We start from the raw sequence: 20,574 nt of genomic DNA, 5'->3' as shown, positions 1-20,574 counted from the left end.
GGTGTATTGGTTTTTACTCTCACATGATCAGATAGCCAGTGTGTTTCTGTGGTGTATTGGCTTTTACCTCTCACATGATCTGATAGCCAGTGTGTTTCTGTGGTGTATTGGTTTTACTCTCACATGATCTGATAGCCAGTGTGTTTCTGTGGTGTATTGGCTTTTACATAATCAGATAGCCAGTGTGTTTCTGTGGTGTATTGGCTTTTACATAATCAGATAACCAGTGTATTTCTGTGGTGTATTGACTTTTACATGATCAGATAGCCAGTGTGTTTCTGTGGTGTATTGGTTTTTACTCTCACATGATCTGATAGCCAATGTAATTTAAATTATGAAATAGAATTGATTTCATTTCTTACTTCGGGTTTTAAAACATGATGCATAATGTGGACATTTTTTTATTTTGATATTTACTAAGTGGTCAGTTTTGTGCCACAATTCTAACCTACTGTCTAAGATAAGTACAAGGTTTTTATGGGAGGAACCCACCAAATTTATATGAGATAGTAAATACTGCATGAAATCTTGTTTTTGTATGTAATTCCAGTCGGATGATGACGTTGTAATAGAAGGTGGCTTTGATGAGTGGGCTGCAGGTACTGAAGGAGGTAGCAGCATTCCAAACAGTCAGCAGGAAACGGAGATCCAACAGCTGTGGTCTCGGAAGGAGGAGCTTAAAAAGAAGAAAGCAAGACAAGATAGACATCATGCTCAAGTCCAAGTAAGGTCATTCGAAGATTGTATTTTTACTATTATCATTCGTGGTATCTGTCAGAATGATTATTTTTCATATCAAATACTTGAACATGCATGTTAAAACTTTGGATTCAAATTGATGAATATCAGATTTCTCAAGGTTCAGGTGATTTTCGTTTATGCAAGTTGCAGTTGGATTGAATAATTGTTAATAAAGCTGTCTTTGTTATAAAATTTTATGTTTTGTACATTTTGTATGCTTCTGTTTGTTCCTATATTTTTAACTTTTTTAGATCTATGATACTTAGTTTCGGAATTTGTCCAAATACATCTCATCTTTGCTCTGAATTGCCAGTTGTTACTTTAAATTTCTTTATTTTTACCTCCTGTTTTAAAGAATTACCTGGAGTCATTGTGAGGCTGAAATACATTCTTTTATTTAATCAGTATTTGTATTTGTTTAGACTTCTAAAATGAAAATAACACAGTTTATAATAAATCTGATATTTGTTTTATTATCATTATTTATGTGTTGTTTGAAGGCTAAGTTTTAAATTATGAAAAACTAGATAATGCTTTCTGCTAATAAATGTCCCAAATAAATTATACTCGTCAAGTAGATATCTTCAGTATCGAAGTCTGATATGAGGTCGGAGAAGATGTACAGGTACAACAGTAAAGCTTTCTGTACCTTAAGAGCTGGTGCGGCAAAGAACTTCTGTCAAATCGTACTTAACCAAAGCAAACTTTTAAGAATCTTTAAGCCTTACTCGGTTTTTTTACATATACGAAGTCTAACTAAGAAAATGTTTATTATTTTTGAAATGAATTTGCTGCGTAACCAAATTCTGCCAGACTGTTTGCTCCAGTACATTTCATGGTAACTAAAAGGTTACCTGTAACTTCAAGGACATGTCTTTGTTATGTATGTTACATGATTCTCAGTTACTGCTGTTACATCTGATGAACATATTTAGTCGCATTTAGTTATAGGTTACTTCCTGATTATGAGTCTTATAAAGAAGTTTTCAAAGCGTGTATGAGTGAAAGAGGTAGAAGGATAAGCGGTTTACCAATTATTTCTGTTTGATAACAAAAGATGATTAATTATAAGTACAAAAAAAATAGTATATGTGTTAGTAACTTTTAGTAATGCTGATGTGCATATATTAATAGTTGAGTGAAAGTTAATTAATAGATATCCATTTCAGGATTGTTAATGTTTACTGATAATCGTTAATATATGCTTACTAATTTAAAAGTTATAGCATGAAAACATTAACAAGCACAAAATGGTTACGAGGTCAGTCTCAATTAAAAAGTTCTTGAAGAGCATTAATTGAAAAGATAATTTCGTAGGGATGTAATGACTTATTTCAAAGCATCATGTTGAAAGGTTTATTTCAAATCATTTATACCTGTCCTTTGGGCTTGTGACAGAATCTCAGTTTGACTAACGTATCTTGTCCTTTCTTATACTTCACTGCATCTTGCTAAGTAATATATTTACTAGTTTATTGGATTGAAAGTAAGAGCTCCTCCAACAATCAGAGATACCTTACGCTTTTCATGACATTTCACAAAGTTACAAAAACTTCAGTTTGATGTAAGAAAAGCTAACAAACCCTTAATCGTACCTTAAATTAAAAATAGTAAATCATATCTGTCAAAACAAAATCATAGGTTAGAGCCAATGAAAAATTAGCTTTAAAAACATAAATATCATTTAAAAAAAACGAAAATCAAAAGCAGAACATAAGTGTTTGTTTCTGGATGATTTATTGTCACTAATAATGATCTCAACTTGTTTGTTTTAAATTCAAAAATAACTTTGCAATACTAATGAGGAAAAGTTTGCCAATTTAAGGTAAATATTTTTTTTTCTGAAAGATTTTAAATTTTAGTTGAAAAGAAATTACAAAGTGCTATTTTTTTTTTATAAATTTGGAAAATCTGTACAAAGTTCTCTGAGTAAAGCAGCAGTCAGAAAACAAAGTACATTTGTTATCAATGGTGGGTTAATAATAATAAAAATCATACAAACAACAATAAGCGGGGTGCCTTTTACTTTTCGTATTATTAAATTTCTGTTGTTACTTTGACTAACTTATTGGTTTCAAATACAGACAAATATTTTGAACATATTTAATTAAACGTCTATACGTTGATTTGCGATTATTAAAACAGTTTATAGAAAGCATGGGGTGGAGTTATGGACACAACACCACTGGATTAACGATATCTAATGTAGTGACGGATGATAGATAGTGCAGTAAAAGATAACACTTCTTCTATTTTATAATGGGCATAAAATTTGGTATTAACATTGCTAACTTCTAAATGATGATTCGTAAGCATCAGTATTTTCTTCCAGGCTGTGCTGCAAGAAACCCAACAGAAACGTCCTACGGTGGTGGAAATCCGTCCTCGTTATCTTATCCCAGACACCAATTGTTTCATCAACCACCTGGAACATATTCGCAAGGTGGCAAAAATGTCACAGTTTATTTTGGTTGTCCCTCTTGTGGGTAAGTACGTGGGATGGGTATAATAAGGGTTATTGTTTTTATTAAGTTCAAGTATAATTCATTTGTAAATTAGTTGGTTGATAATTTCATTTCATCTTGTATACATGTCTGGAGAGAGAAATAATGATTTTTTTTTTTTCTCAGAATTATATTTAAATAAATGTCTTATGAACGTGTTGTATAAAAAATTAATTATAATCTTGTTACGATATATGTATGGAATCCTATTTCTCGTATTTAACAAAAACAATATTTTTTATGTATATTTGGTCATCTCCTTTAATTAAATATTGATTGATTAGCATTTTGACTTCTGTATATTTTTAAGACCCGCAGCCATGAAAAAGTAGGATATTTTACTAAACATTTGACTGAAAACAAAGTATGAAACTTATAATTGAAAAAGCGCATAAAGTAATTATTAGTAAAGAGTTTAGCTACATTAGTTGAGCTGATTTCAACACAACATAGTAATTATTAGTAAGCAGCTTAGCTACATTAGTTGAGCTGATTTCAACACAACATAGTAATTATTAGTAAATAGTTTAGCTACATAAGTTTTCAATCAGATACCGGGAAGCCTGGAAACAGTAGTAACTGGCAGAGTTTGTGATGAACGTGAAAAACGAAAGAAAGGAACAGGCCATGTTTGTCATCTTTGTGATCCATCACCCTCATACACTGTACCTACAATAGAAAGTATAAAAGTAGTCAGATGTTAAATCAGTAATAATAATTTAAAAAGAGGCGTAGCCATATCAGGGCTGAGTTTTTCACAGCGCTGGGTCTTAAGTTATGTTCAAATGTTATTCTTGATATATCCTTATAGATTGAAACATGTGAAAAAACTAATTCGCAAAGACATATTTATGCTTGGTCAACTGTATGACCCTGCAAATTATTAATTGGTGATGGTAAAGGCAGTGAATTTTATTATGAATTTCGGGGTCTTCTCTTAATTCTTATAATATGAAATTATTACCCACTTACAAGAAATGCTACGTACCAAAATTGTGATATTGCTGCAATTCAAGCTATAATCCAAATTTATTTTTGTACCATTAGAAATAACAGCCAATGTATGAAAACATAATAATTATATAGTTAGGCTAAATATTTGAACAGTGAACACTGTATCGTTCCAAATGTAGTTCATGAATTACTTACTTTGAATTATTATAATAATTGTATATGGAATAATAACAGTAATGTTATCTCATCCTCTCGATCTTTCCATAAATATCTTTTTGTTTTCTAGTAATTAACGAACTGGATGGATTGAGTCGAGGGTTAAGGGAATCTCCTAACCAGACAGAAGAAAATACCCGAATGGTTGGTAGGATGGCTTATGATGCTATCATGTTCCTGGAGTCCAGCTTTGCTGCACGTGATCAACACTTACGAGCTGTGACGTCAAAAGGATCGGTTCTTGACACTATTAGTTTCCGCAGTGAAGACACAAGCAACAACAAAGTAAGTCTCTGTTACAGATAGAATCAATTTTGTTCAGTGTTAACTTCTTTAGAGCCACATAATCTGTTCTTTGGTAATAATACAGTAATGCGAGTTTCTATTGCGTTAGAAACTAAGTTGTCAGTTTATGAGATAGATCATAGGTTGATCAGTGAAACAAGAAGTTTTTAAGGCTTCGTACAAGGGCAGGAATATACGGAATAAGATATCACAAGTGTACTCAACTTACTCGGAACCCCGAGGTCCTTAAACATCCAGAGTAATTAGTTTAAGGGGCATTGCCGTCATGAGAAAATTAAATGAGCATATTAGTCCTCACTTTTTAGAAGCATTTGTTTAATACTTTTACAAGTTATGAATGTTATACCACTTCAAATTCTAGAGCTATTTTTAACATGTGAAGTATGCATTCTTCTGAGACATTGGGAAAAAGTATTTTGTTTAGTTGCTTTATAGATGTATAAACTGATTTCCAGTTCGTCTCATTTAAGAACTTATGTTCATGTTGTATCAGTCAGTAAATGAGTAGGGAATTTCGTTTTAGGACGTAGGGTTTTCTAACAGATGGGAAATTCTTCAGATGCAACACATTACAATAGATTTATATGAAAAAAAATGTTTTGTGCTTAAGATGTTATTTGCATTATTTTTCTAAAATAACATCTTTAACTAGACTTGCATGAATTATGACTGTTTATTAAACCATCCGATTCATTTTAAAATTAAAGTATAACCCATTCTCGTGCAGTTTAATTTTAATACAAATGATTATTATGGATATTGTTACGTTGCAGGGTTTAGATGCCCATCCATTAATATTTTTACTTTTATTTCAGTGTACTAATGATGACCTTATTCTCTCCTGTTGTCTTCACTATTGCCAAGATAGAGCAGAAAATTATATGCCAAAAGACTCGGGTAAGTACAAATGCTGATTAGAATTGTTGAGTCTAAAGAGGGAGTAGTAATGTTAGAAGTTGGGGTTATCTGAATGAAAAAGTTCTTGAAAAAGCATTAATTGAAGAGATAATTTCGTGGGAATGTAATGAGTGTTAATTCAAAGCATCATGTTGAAAGGTTTGTTTCGAAGACGTTTATGAATCATCGTGTGTCGACCAATTTTTAAAGACTTGCGTATATAAGCATGGTCTGTATGTGTTAATGTTGCTGAAGTTGTGAGATGTATTTTGTTCACGGGGATGTTCTGACCATTTGACAGTACAGTCCATTAAGAGTAGGCTTATAGCTGGAAGCTACATCACAGCCATATAGTGAAATAGAAATATTCAAAGAGCCCGTGGTCCTCCAATTTCAAGTCTGACTATCTATAACATTGGAAAGGTAAAATAAGCACTTACTTATGAGGATGTAAGATCACCAAAACAGCATCCAACCACACGCAGAACCATCACTAGAACAAGCAGACTGATCGTCCAGGAACCCCTTGTTTTACCCACCCAGAAAGTGATAGATCACTAGTATTCAAATCAACTGTGCACAGAGATCTTATTGCTTTTATGAAGGTGTGTGAACCAAGAGTACTCAAGCTTCTTCCACACGTATTGTTGAGAAAGAACATTGTATGAAAAATAACTTGAAATTTATAGCAACATTAGATGATCAGGGTGTGTTAAAGACTTTTCAGTAGGGTACAGAGCATGAAAAGTGTTTTTTATCATGCTTTATTGGTTGCCATAGGTTTCTCGTACAGTGGAAAGTTTAAATTTCATAAAGCATGGGTGAAATTTAGTCACTATCTTGAGAAACAATTGTCTGCACTGTACATCCAAGGTACCTCAAACATATGGCTGTAACATGGTTAAGTAAGGCTGTGTTATAAGGTTTGTTTACTGAATAAGAATTTTAAGATAATTTTGAACATTCGAATGTTCAAGCAGTTTCGGCTATTTTATTGCTAACAAACTGTTTGAATAGTACTTGTACATTAAATGTTTCTCATGGAGAAAATTCAATCTTTTGATTTGTATAATGAAAACTACTTAAATAAGAGTTATTGTATTAAAAAACAACAACTACAAAAAAAAACCCAAAATGTTACGTGTAGCATTTCATTCAGACCATTTTCATCCATTGACTTCTTTCATTTTAACATTGTTATGGAAGAGTGAAAGTCTGTCAAGATGTTGACCTCAGGTTGAGCTTATCATCATTCACAGAAGCTTGTTGCAGTGGAAATGTGGTGTTTAATCATGGCTGTACAGACTTGGCACAAGTAGGGATGAAGAAAATAGTTCCAGAGGACTTGGAACCTCACCATCATTCACAGAAGCTTGTTGCAGTGGAAATGTGGTGTTTAATCATGGCTGTACAGACTTGGCACAAGTAGGGATGAAGAAAATAGTTCCAGAGGACTTGGAACCTCACCATCATTCACAGAAGCTTGTTACAGTGGAAATGTGGTGTTTAATCATGGATATACAGACTTGGCACAAGTAGGGATGAAGAAAATAGTTCCAGAGGACTTGGAATGTTGTTCTTATAAACTTCTGTATTGACTGTTAATCATAAGTTTAGAAAAATAGACTAGTGATAACTACTTACATTTGAAAATTTGGTGGTAATGAGATGTTTGACACTTTTTGAAAATCAGTTACATTAAAAACCATTTTTCAACATCATAAAAGTTTGCATTAGAATTCTTGATATAGTTTTGGCTTTAATGGACTGCTTCTAAAGTTGGACACTGTTTTGGTTTCTTTATTGAGGCCTTCATCCCATCTATTTGTTGTCCTACTCTAGAAACAGATAGGAGCAGTCCATTAGTGTCAAAACTTTACTGTGTCTCTACACTACCTTAAATACCCTGGAATTTTTGTTTAAAATTATATATATCTGTAATACATAAATGACAGAGATTGTGTGTGGTTTCAGTATAACATTGTAAGTTTTCAATTCTTAATGTTTTTACTGATTTGAAGCTATCATAAAATAAAAACTTGTGGTGGTACCATACATTTCTCAAAACATTCTGTTCTTCTAGATGCACCACTCCGACTTTACAGAGAAATTGTGTTACTTACTGAAGATAGAAACTTGCGAGTAAAAGCGTTAACCCACAATGTTCCAGTCCAGGATCTACCAGCTTTCCTTTCCTGGGCAAACATCAGATGAAAAAAATAAAATAAAGTGCCGACAAAGCCCCACTTTCTATCTGTTCACACTGGGCCAGCGGTTCTTCAGCCAGTGTAGGTGAAGCAGCTGGCTGTACTTGGTCTCTTCGATGTTCCCATCACTCCAAGCACCGATATTGTCTAGAGGTGTCATGTTGTGGGTGATCCATCTTATCTGTGTAGCATAGCCGCCAATCAGCAGTTACTGCAATATGATCCTATAACGGAAGGGTTTCATGTGGTTTTAAAGTTTTGTGCTTATCATGTTCTAGACACTTAGACTTTGAAGAAAAACTCTTCATTCATAAACTTTAATGATTTTAATACTTTTTTTTTTTTTTTACTTTTGTGGGATTCCAACGGTGATGGTGAACTAACTTACTGACAATTGTCCTCAAATATACCAACTTTTTATAACAGAACAAGGTGAGTCACGGTCGTGTAAGGCAACACTCTTGAACAGACACGATTAGACTTTACCAAACCAGCCATCTGAATAAATAATACAGATTATTTCATGGAGCCGAGTAATTGTGTGCCTATTTCTGTGACACTGAAGTTCAAACTTGAATTACCACTTCCCAGCTCATCAGTTAAAACTCTGTATACTCGAATATGCCTGGATATCAGTATGTTCACAAAGGACAGGTATTGTAATGATGGAGCTTGATTAATGACCACTATCAGAACTTGGTCATAATGTTGTCTTTACTTAATTAGTTTAAACTTGTGTTTTTGATTTTTCGAGTGTTTCTTAGCTTACGAACTGATCCGGCTGAAAATATGTACAACACTACAACCGAGGGCATAAGAATTTAACATATGTTTTGTTTTTGTGTTGTTAAACGCGATATTTGCAGATTGTGGTAATCTATGAATATTGAGTACTTAAGTATGTGAATAAATAAATTGTTCAGTGACCTTCAACCACACATATTTGTTTTCCTTTAGACGCATTGCCCTTGTATACAGACATACAGTGTTACTTTACTTGATTTAACACCGTGCTTATGATTGAGACCGTTAAGAAGCCATGTACGGTTATCGTATTGGTGTTTGTTAAATGAGTAAGAAGGTAGTATTGCCAAGATGAAACTGACAACAAGCTAACAAAATAACTTGTTAATGTTTGTTGTAATTTTTCAGATACTTAGTGCGTATTTAAAATTCCATTTATGCCTTTATGTATAATTTACACTGAACTCATTATTGTGGAGTCCATCTTCACCAGATCGTATCTTGTGCTCTGTGTAACAAGTAGGTATGTACATTATCTCAAAGATATATGTTACCGTTTTTAAGTTGAGTGCATGGAGATGAGTTTAAAAAGAATGACACTGTAGTCTTGTTCTCCTAGTAGCTCTTAACGTAGTACAAAAAAGAAAAAAAATTATCCATGCACTTGAAATGTAGTTCTAGCAATTTTTTGTTTGGTAAAAATTCTGTGTAGTCTTTACAAAATAAAATGATGACTGTAAAGCACCATACGTAACATAAGTGTTAACGTAAGTGAAATTTTAAACTTTAATTGTAAAAATGAAAAGCTAACCTCAGAACTATAATTATGCATTATATAAAAAAAAGGGAAAAAGAGAGTCAGAATTGACTATTGCTATGTGCCTAATATTGTAAAACTATTCCCTTTGATCAGGAATGTTATTCTAAAAATAAACTTTAAACCATTATTAACTCATAATTATTTTTATTATTATTACGAACTTGCAGAAAATGAAATGAGAGAAATGCTTGAAGGCCAATGCAGTAATGAGTTTTAAGCTCATAACAAGATGCAGCTATAATTAGATCCCAATCCTGCCAAGAGATGGCGCTATGAGCTAAAAGTTTGTATTCGAAAACAACTCGGAGCCATTCTGTGAGCTGCGGCTAAAATGTGTATTTAGTGTAGTTCATCTTAAAAAAACCAAAAAAAAAAACCTTACTACACAAGTAATGCTAGCAATAACTGGCTCGTTCGTACGTGTTTACCAAGATGATTTGCTGGTGTATTTAGCTCAAACTGAATTATTTCTAACAAATCACAACTTGACTTACCGTGAAAATATTTAAACAAAACCAGGGGAAAGTGCACGTAATACAGTTTATTTGGCCTGGTATTTTTTGTTACACGTGACATCTGGAAAAAAATGTTTCTTCCCAAGGTTATTTTGTTGACAATAAAAATTATAAAATTTTGACTATGGTCCTAATATATTCTAATTTTGTTCTCTCTTTTTTGTGTGTGTGTGTGTCAGTCGTGATTCGAGAACCAACGTTCCAAATTGTGAATGGTTGGCTCTTGTATCGCGCATGGAATAAATTAATCAGTTTCTTAAACAAAAGAAGACTTCCGAGATAGAATAAAAAAATTATAAACTATAAAAAGCCTGCCAAATTAAAATAACTTTACCAATAGTTGTTTTAATTTGGCAAGCATTCTACATTATTTCTGAGAGCTATGCCTCATTATCCTGTAATATCTCGAAAATTCTAGATAACAACACGAGTACCTTAAATACATTGCCTTTGAACAATAAAGAAGGTATAATTAGATAACTATCCATATTTTGGCTAATTCCTACCAATTCTCTCTATTACACTTCACGGGGATGAAAACGTCAATTTTCTCAAAGCAATCGAGCTATACTGAAAAAAGTATTTTTACCATGTATTATTGAAATTTATTTTGTTTCAAAAGGTATGCGACTGAACTTGATGGAGTCTCCACCAGGAATTGATAGAAAGCAAAACTTTCTAAAAGATATCGCTAAAATTTTGTATATTAGATTTCAATTATGTGTGCGTGTGTATACATAGATTATTTAAATACAGAACATTTAAGTTGTTTCATTAATTACTAGTAGATGTTGCCTTGCCACCTGAGTGCAAATGCGTATAAATATACATGTAGACTGTTTCTTAATTGACTTGACCACTAGTTATTTGGAAATTTTACAGGAATGCGAGTGATGTTTTTATTCTACGAATCAGACTTTTTTTTCTCCAAAATTACGCACTGAGCTACACAAAGTTGTCCTTAATCTTGAGCCGATTGACTAGAGATTTGCAACTAATTAATATCATTTACTGTCAAATCATGCATGATCGAATAGTGGGCCTTGACCCTCATTCCTATCATACACCCACGACTCCAAAATGCAGGAATGGGACGTGAACCGAGAACCCTCGGATTTTACTAACATTACATCAGCTTGACCAAATTTATATAGGAGGCCATACTTAGTTTGTTAGCAGAACTTATAGAGTTAATTGGATTAGAGCTTGGTGGGCCACTGTGCACCCTATATGGCCACCACCAAATCGAGGCTATTTAAATATACATCATAAGGTTATTCAAATAAAGAAAGACAGCAAAAAGCATCCAATGTTGTCTTTATTTTAAAAATCACAATCTAATAAGACAGAAAAGAAACTAGTGACAGTAAAATTTCACATGTACTGATCACATGAGAATAGAGAACTTGGGATTAACTTTTCATATTCATCATTCCTCAATCACTGAAAAGTTTCTATTTCACTACCAATACCAACTTCCATAACGTTTTAACTAGACTGTTAATAAAATAAAAAGTCTAGAAAGTTTGACTCGAGACCTATGACATTTTTGGGGTTTATTATCTAACATTTTTCATTAAGTCACTAAGACATTTAAGTTGAAAGATGAAATGAATCTTTAAAAAAAATTTTTAAATAATTTATCAACAAAAAAGCTTATTTTTAGTCCAATAAAAATACACCAGATGGCAATCATAAAACAACTGTACTTCACTTGGCTCCAACCAGACATTTTTAATAATTGTTTAATTAGAGGAAAAAACAAAACTACTCCAGCTGGCACTAATCCTACATGTTTATTAAGCTTTGGTGAAAAATAAACATAAAATGATTTTTTTAAGATTGTAATAAGACAGTAACCAAAAGAAACAACACCTAACTTTCTAAACGTCAACCAACTTTTATCTTTGAATTTTCAAAAATAACTAAATCATGTTCAGCGTACACTTCAAAAACTACTTGATAACCTTATACATCAAATGAAGTTCATTCTAGACGGGGAAAAAAAAAGTCACCACCATGTTTTTTTCACTTAGTTATTATGGCTTACTATCTGAGTAAATAAAGAGCAACCGGATATAACACAAAATATTATGGACATTCAATCATAAATAATGTTAAGTTTTTTAAGCATTGTGTTATACTTTATTTACTTTTAAGTTATAGTACTGGTATTAACTTGAAATAAGTATTCTTTACTCAGTGACACAAAAAAAAGATAACTGGAATTTTGCCTTTTTCATCATATTTGTTAAACAATTTTAATCATTAAAATGATATAAGGTAAAATAAGACATAGTTCATGTTACATTCTTTTATATCTGGTCCAAAATTAAGGCATAAAAGAAAATCACAAAGGCCACTGAACAAGTCAAGGCCAACTGATTATCTGTCAACCATTCACCAAAAATATCAAGACACCCTCAATTCTTTCACTTGACACAATGTGATCTCTTGGAAAGTCCCTTCTGAACCATCTGTTCCCCAATAAGAGAATGTAACTCTCCAATATTAGATATGCACCTAATAACTCAACAAAGATAAGGTCTACTACCTATTACAGAAAAGAACAGCAGACCATCAGAAAATACTGTTTAAGATTAAATAAAAAATAAACACGAAATTATGGGCTACATGCTATGAGTGGGTAGCCGTTTCCGAGTTAATTACAAAAATTAACACCACACAAGTGTAGGAGGGGAAAAAAAAAAAAAAAGTTAAACTTCCATTCTCCCACGGCGACAACCTTCACCACATCTAAACTCCAACTAGTTTGACTGTGACAAAGTCACAGGGCAGCTCAGTCCACTCTGATAACAGGTTTCCAACAAATGCTGAAGACATCACCAACAACTATACTTCTTGAAAAAATGCACAATAATATATATTTTTTTCATTTAAAAAGTCAAAAACGTTTTCAACTCTAGCTAATAAAATTTGATCTGTTCTACATGTAAAAAATAAATTTTGAAAATCGTTTTCAATTTGACACTTTCCAATATGTTTTATAGATTTGACTGCTGCCCTCTGCTGAGAATTCGTAGTACAGGCCTCCCAGTGAGCCATCGCAAATAATTTTTTGAAAAGTTTTTTTTTTCTTCTTCTAAACCTATATAGAGAAAATTGTGTTTTTTTTTGCAAAATATACATAACTTATATGTAACTCATAATAAATATGAATTTCTCTACCTATGTGTAAAACGTCCATGAAAAAATGCAGTACTTAGTGCGCGATGACAGATTTTAACATGGTGACAATTATAGAAATTTCAGGACTAAAGTACTGAGAATTTTGTAGCAATTATTTTGGTTAAACATATAGGTTTTAACACTCATTTGGAACAAACATAAGAAAAAGAAAGGATCAGAATGAAAATAAGCATTTTTTACAGTTTTCTAATGTTTTACTGGGAGGCCTAGTAGTAACACCTAGCTAGAAGAATAATACCAATGCAGATAAACATCTCACCAACATCAAAATTCAAGACGTTCACAGCACAAGACCAACTTGTCTTGGCTGGCCCGCAACTAGTGTGTTAGAGGCTGAGTCTCACCTGTGCTAAACGACCAAGAGGCTGTGACGTGGGTAAGTAGAAGAGGTTATGCCTAGAGTTCACAATCTCTGGCAATATGGCCAAACTCGTTACAGTGGTAGCACTTGCTGCCAGTTTGAGTGGATCGACAGTTACGAGCGATGTGTCCCTTTTCATTGCAACTGGTTCAGAAAAATAAAAATAAATTAAAATATTTCCCAGTATACAACTGCATACTGTATTCAAACTATTTTTTTTTTCTCAAAAGTTTCAAGTACAGTAAACAGAGTTCCCATGCTTTCAAATTTATAGGGAAAAAATCCAAGGATATTAATGGATAAAATGTAGTTGTCAAAATAACATTAACTATGGAATAAAACTGATGAAACATTGTACGTACGAGAAAAATTGCACATTTTTTGTTAAGGCCAAAAATATCTTTCATAATGGTCTTAAAATAGTAGCAAATATTACATTATCTCTAATATCCTTATACAGTTAAAATATTTCATCGAAATGAAGTAATTAATAAATATGGCATTAGGTAGCTTGCATTTGGCTCATTTAACCTCTCAGGTCATACGAGGTAAAAGCCTGGAAATGACGGTTTCACCTCGACATTAAACGTTTCCGACAAATAGTGCTACATATATAGCATTCCTCACTGGGATATGTAGGCCAATCTCAGATGATAAATTCTGACACTCAACTGCACATTTATAGAAGGAAACTCTGTAGTTTATCTGACTTTTAATCACCTCGGCCTTAGAAGTACCCCCTTCTCCATATAATGCCAATGATTAGTCAGCCATATTATATGTCTCATTTATTATTTATCATTGAGTTGCGAAGAATTTGATGTCAACGAAAACAACTTCTTTTACCTTTTCTTTGTTGCAACAATACATTTAGAAACAATAATAGCAGCTTTGTAGAAGCAGGATCACCAATATGGTTATCGAGATGACAATGTTCTTATCAGTTATTCAAACAAACAAGCTAATTTAATACGTATATTTAATTTCTGAACAACTGTCTTTAAATGCACTGTATATAATGAAGTTGTGGTCTGTATGTCTAAAGCTCCATTTAGCACTTAATACACGTCTTGTGTATTAAATATATTTTTGATGTATACACATTATGTAAAAGGAATTTTAGGCAAACACCAAAATGAAACAATATAGTATATAATCCCAGTTCTTCACATTAAATTATTATTTTCAGATGACTGGGAAAAGAGTTTTCTTGAAAACCAGTTCACCAATCCTGATTGAAGTATATTTTTGAAGACAAACATTAAATACTTCTGTAAATTATTCATGTTATCTAACACTGAAAGATGCAGATCCCCCAGTGGCCCACTGTAAAAATCAAATTTTTTTTTGTAAACGATTATTTTCTTCTAAAAATAGAGCATACTGTGGTTTTAAAAAATAATCATTCAATATTTGACTGATAATAAATGTGAATTTTTACACAATTAGTAAAACTTCCATGAAGAAATCCATTTCTTTTTGTGAGATGTCAGGTTTTTAAGACACAAGTTCTAACAATGCTGATAATGAAGTCTGAATAACAATGTTACAATATCAAATGATGTAAAAAGCTATGCTGTTCTCAATACAATTTGGCTTCAGTTGGAAGGTTTCTTTCACGATGTTCAGATTGAGTAGATAAGGCATTTACGTTTTAGAAAGCCAGTTAAATTACAATACTTATAAGAGGTTTGCTTTGTGCATGTTATTATTCTGTGTTCTTGGGTGTATTATTTAAATAAATAAAAAAAATTATGTTCTAGTATTAGTATTAAAAAAGTAGGCTTAAATCTCATCAACAACTGACAGTAAAAAAACAAAAGAACAATGGTAAGTACTATAAGCCTTAAAATAATTCTTTAATCTTCTAGATCTGAACACTGAAGATGAAATAGACAATAGTCTGTACTGAAAATAATGTAATATAATACATCATTTGACGGATTAAAATTTTGCCTTTTCGACTGGTTATAAATAATACAGAATAAAATGCCAGAGAGAATTACTTGTGAAAGAGAGAGACAGTCATAGCAAGAGAGTCTGATTTACTAGTTTTTCTCTTTGTAAACAAATACTGAAGGCTATAAGAAAAAAATAGACCATGGCTTAGTAATACCTATATTATAATGAGTAATTTATGTTAAATTCTGTACTTCAGGGAGAGATGGTAAAAGAAGGAAGAAAACCTAAAGCACAAATATCATGATTCTCACACTAGGGGGAGATTCAAGAATTTTTAAAATTTTGATGCCAAATTCATTCTTACACACTGATACTAAAGCTGTCTTATCAAAGTTTGAATGTAACTCTCTAAAAAGTCATGACATGTGCACTTTGACTTGTTTTGCCTTAAAATGTTTCTGCACACTCCCAGTATTACTAAAACAATGTTCTGCTCATTTACACTGATGAAATGGATATTATAAAAATGAGAATTTTTTCCAATATATTTTAACCCTAGTTTTTAACCTCTGTAACCTGGATTCATTTTACATGTCTCATTAAAAAAAAACAAAAAAACTTGGGATTCTGATATCATAGAAGATTAACATTACAACGTTTTGGGACAACATGGGACCCTATTGGTCCATCTCGACTGTTCCATCCTCTAAATTAAATTAAAATAATTATAAAAACAGCCTTTATCATTCATAAACTTATCAAGCTTTTTCTTAAACTCACTTAAATTTATTACCTCAACAACTTCCAAAGGCCAACCAACCTGTTAGAAAAATAAAACTGTCTTAGCTGAAGACGACTCCTACCTTGCCAAAATTTAAAGTTGTTTTGTAATCCTACTATTCTCACTGTTAAATATGAAAAAAGATGATGCATCAACACTATCAATCCACTTTACAATCTTAAACACCTAATAAGATCTTCCTTAACTCTTCTTATTTGAAGAGAAAACAATTTGAGAGATTTCAGCCTCCTCATCATATGACAAACCCACCCATCCCAGACACCATTCTAGTAACCCTTTCCAACAATTCAATTTCTATCCTTAGGTAAGGAGCCCAACACTGAACACACTATTCGAAATGTGGCCTAACCAGTGACCTGTACAATGAAATTATGACCTATTTAGACTTGTATTCAATATTTCTATAGATACAACCTAAAATCCTATTTGCCATACCACTAACAACAGCACACTGCTTGGATGGCTTTAGAGACTGATCGACTATTACACCAAGATCCCTTTCCTTCATAACACTGTTAAGGTTATTCCCATCCAAATTATGATAACCCACATGCATATCTTGCATTTATTATAATTAAAACCCATCTGCCATTTATTTGTTCAACTCACTAAATGATATAAATCAGCAGCATCCTCTTCTGACAAGTGAAAAAGTAGATTGTCAAGCTACAGGTTCTTTACATGTTGTAACAACTTAGACACACTCGGTTATACGTTTCCAGGGAGAACATATTACAAAACGAAAGCTCAGACTAGGTATCCAAACATCTTAAGGTTCAGCTCATTCAACAAATAATTGTGACGTAACATGCACCACTGAAGCATCAGTAATTTTCTACCATTTTTAACTTGTCACCTCCAAGCTTACATAAAAAATGTGTGTGTGTGTATATATAAACACACTCTGAATTACTGTACACGGCTACATTTACCTTAATCGCTTCTTATAGTTTTGTTCTTTATTAAAACATTTTAAGATGTTTAACCACAAGTGGTGTGGAAGACAGTGCAATCCAAAAATGATTATTTTACGATTGCAGAAAACTGTAAACTGATTATAAATAACAGTAGCTATAAACAAATGTGTGCATTTAGAAATGCTAAATTCTTGCATGTTAAGTAGTTTGGAAATATAACACATAGCTAAAGCAAACTTGTTCTTGCTTCTAACAGTGATGGACCATAATATTCAAAAATCCAATAACAGCAACTTTTACGGCAGGTAAGTTTTAATTACAATGATTATAGTGCTTTGACCCATAGTATCGGGTCATCATCATGTAATTTACATTCAATGTCATTGTAACTCTTATTTCATGCTGACTCGATATTATGAGTAGCAACGTTGTAATGATTAAAATCAGAACTTGCCGACAGTAAGATTAATTATTCAGCTCACTAGGTTTCATACTTAACATTAATCTACTAAATAAAAGGATAAACCACTTAGCTACATATACAGGGAAAGAAAAACCAAAATACTCTCCAAATGGATGAAAGAAAAATTTATTTTGGCTAAAGAAATACACTGACGAGGTTATAACCTGTGTCTCAGAACCAGAAAACAACATGCAAAGACATTTAAATAAAAGATAATGCAGCTTTACCAAGACTCCTATATTTTAAAAAATGTCCAAACATCACTAACAAGCATTTCTTCCAAATGTAGACACCACAGAAACCTCCGTTTTCTCTCATGTTGATTGACTTTGGAATATGTAAGAGAGCAGCAGTCTGTACTCACCGGTAGCAGACCGTGTTATCAGCATCACCACCTTCACCTGCTTCTGGACAATCCCGACTTATATGCCCAGTCTCTCCGCAGTTGTAACACTTGCGGTCATCCCTGTCCCCTTCTCGGCAGTCTCGTGAAATGTGACCATTCTTGCCACAAACATAACACTGAAATGTCCGAATCAACTTATGAACATTCTAAATATTAAGGACTATTAAATAAAAATAAAAAATAAGTCGCTATTATAAAAATGTTGCCGTAATTTCTGAAAATGAACAATTAAAATGCTTCTCAAAATCTTTAATATAAACTCCATAGATATGAATTCAAAATATTTTAAGTAATAGCTACTCTTGATATATGAATAAATAATACACAGAATTATGCTCACAATAAATTTGTATATTTTAAATATTTAGTCACATGTACCTCTCATAACGTTAAGTTTGCATTCTCTCAACAAAAAAAATTATTTGACCTACAGGTCAGTTAACTAGTGTTTTATTTTGATTGGGCTTCTAGCACAATAGTAAAAGTAATATTTTTACTCAACCATTAATGTACTTTAAACTCCAGGTTAGGACATTGATAAACTTTACTAACTGCTTATACTTAACCACATTCTTAATAATCATTCAAATAATAACAAAAACTGTTTTAACCAAGTACCTGAGATAAATTACAATGACATTTTACAGTTTAATTACAGTCGGAAAGTAATACAGCAAACAGCCATTATTAATCAAGTTACAAAATAATAAATGAATAATTAAACTGCAAAATAAATAGCGAGAATATTGTTATTCTAAAAACATTACTTAGCTGAATGTCAGAAAAAGAAAAATATATGCTTACTACAAAAAAAAAACTGCTAATATGACAAATTAACCAGATAAAATGTAACCTAATAGTTAATGCAGGCTATATAACATATATTATTACTTGTCATTGGCGGTAACATCTTAAACTAATGGTAATTACCACACCAGTGATTCATGAACAATTGTTAAAAATACACAGTGCAGACATGAAAGTCGCAATATTCTGTAAAATGTTTTAAACTTAATTTGTACCATGAACAATGCTGAATTTCCCATAAGACTGAATGACCTTTATTAATAGATGTACATTACTTGTAAACATTTTTCATTAAATGTCAATATTGTTATTATTAGAGATACAGAACATAATGATAAAGATATAAACACAACTTCAATACTGTGATTACTAACTTAACATAGCAAACTTTCAAATAACTTAGTAACATGTCTCTCCTGATAAAGGAATGTTTATGTTCCAAAACCTTTTTTTTTGTTTTATTCATTTACTCAAACCTGTATGATTTCTCCAAGTATCATTACAGATGGCAGTTAAAAAAAAGTCCTTAAACTTAAATAAGAAATAGTCCAACTATATTTCAATGTCTGGCCAATAATATGTATACCCACACATAATACACAAAAGTCTCTCTTTCAACTGTAAGTCAACATTTGTATGCACGATAATTTATGTTTTTTTAAATGTTTTATTCTCCCAGTCTGATATATGTTGGAGACTCAACTTCAAAGTTCATATGTTAGATTGTGAAAATCACTAAATTACTTTTGATTTAGGATGAAACATTTATTATTCTAACTATACTGTGTACTTACTGTACAGTAAGGACTTCAAGTATCTAATTAATTTATATTAAAAAATGTAAGTATTAATTAAAACCCAATATGTAAATCAAGGGAAATGTGCAGGTAATGGTTATGTTGATGAACAAATATTACCACATATAATCAAGCAATCAGCTGGCTTCATATTCAATGATAAATTACAATTACACATTAATAACCTTGCATTTTTTAAGTGTGTAGTTTCTAAACTATGAGGATCCTCAGGAAATTTCTTAGTAGCGAAAGAGTTAGAACTGAATTAAATATTTGTGTTTAGTCTAGTATTATCTTTATGTCATTCATAAAGTGTCATTTTTTTTATTCAATTCTTTTATTAATTTTTTTCCTCCACTCATGAAACAAAAGATGTCTTAAAGTCACACCAAAAACTAATGAAGCATAGGTGACCAACAAACTAAGAATGTGATATGTATAGACTACAGATAAATTTAAAATGTTACCCATTCAATCAAACCTCTGATCTCAAATTGCTAAGGGACAAATGAACAAGAACAGGAAAAAAAATATCTGCAGTCCAATAAATTTTATCACAAGTATCTAACTCTCATCAGAATATTTTGAATTAAATTAAATATTTTCAAATATTACTGTCAACAGATGTAATTAACATGTTAGACAGAAACATTTACACGATACACGACATAATAAAATGAAAAATTAATAACCACAAAAAATATTAAGCAGTCCACCTTTCTCAAAATGGTTGCTAGGTTAGTAAAATTTAATTTTTGGGAGTAATGATAATTGACAAAACCTTGAATTTATTAATCATTAACTACCAGAGAGATGCAAAACATTAGTAGTCAAATAAGTATCTTTTATTGAACTAAGTTTCATATAACCAACTTTAAACTGGATTTGAAAAAAATGCTTTTTATAAGCGTGAACTTAAATTATTTATATATATATATATAAAAAAAGAAGAAGAGAGAGAAGAAAGAAAAGATAACTAAATAAATACGTGGTAAAGTATTTAAG

At 31.8% G+C, this 20,574-nt stretch overlaps 2 protein-coding genes across 4 annotated transcripts in view; one reads left to right on the top strand and one right to left on the bottom strand.

Moving 5' to 3' along the window:
* Nucleotides 1-8,758, top strand: part of LOC106464447 (telomerase-binding protein EST1A-like) — a 32,655-nt gene extending 23,897 nt beyond the window's left edge. Inside the window, exons 15-19 of the mRNA XM_022392166.1 lie at nt 551-724; nt 3,074-3,227; nt 4,486-4,700; nt 5,537-5,618; nt 7,702-8,758. Of these exons, the coding sequence (XP_022247874.1) occupies nt 551-724; nt 3,074-3,227; nt 4,486-4,700; nt 5,537-5,618; nt 7,702-7,832 (756 nt within the window). The 3' untranslated portion in view covers nt 7,833-8,758. The remainder of the gene's footprint in view (nt 1-550; nt 725-3,073; nt 3,228-4,485; nt 4,701-5,536; nt 5,619-7,701) is intronic.
* A 2,445-nt stretch (nt 8,759-11,203) lies between these two features.
* LOC106464446 (DNA-binding protein HEXBP-like) overlaps nt 11,204-20,574 on the bottom strand; it is an 18,049-nt gene continuing 8,678 nt past the window's right edge. The window contains exons 4-6 of one of the 3 annotated variants that reach the window (XM_022392169.1): nt 17,924-18,081; nt 13,459-13,619; nt 11,204-12,757 (exon numbers count right to left, since the gene is read on the bottom strand). In XM_022392169.1, the coding sequence (XP_022247877.1) occupies nt 13,511-13,619; nt 17,924-18,081 (267 nt within the window). In that variant the 3' untranslated portion in view covers nt 11,204-12,757; nt 13,459-13,510. Of the gene's footprint in view, nt 12,766-13,458; nt 13,620-17,923; nt 18,082-20,574 lie in introns of all 3 variants that reach the window. The other 2 variants (XM_022392168.1, XM_022392167.1) reach the window with 2 other exon arrangements.

Source organism: Limulus polyphemus, unplaced genomic scaffold (genome assembly GCF_000517525.1).
Source record: "Limulus polyphemus unplaced genomic scaffold, Limulus_polyphemus-2.1.2 Scaffold1655, whole genome shotgun sequence".
Taxonomy (NCBI): Eukaryota; Metazoa; Arthropoda; class Merostomata; order Xiphosura; family Limulidae; genus Limulus; species Limulus polyphemus.
Note: the sequence above shows the minus strand (reverse complement) of the source record. Positions and strands in the feature narration are given on the sequence as shown.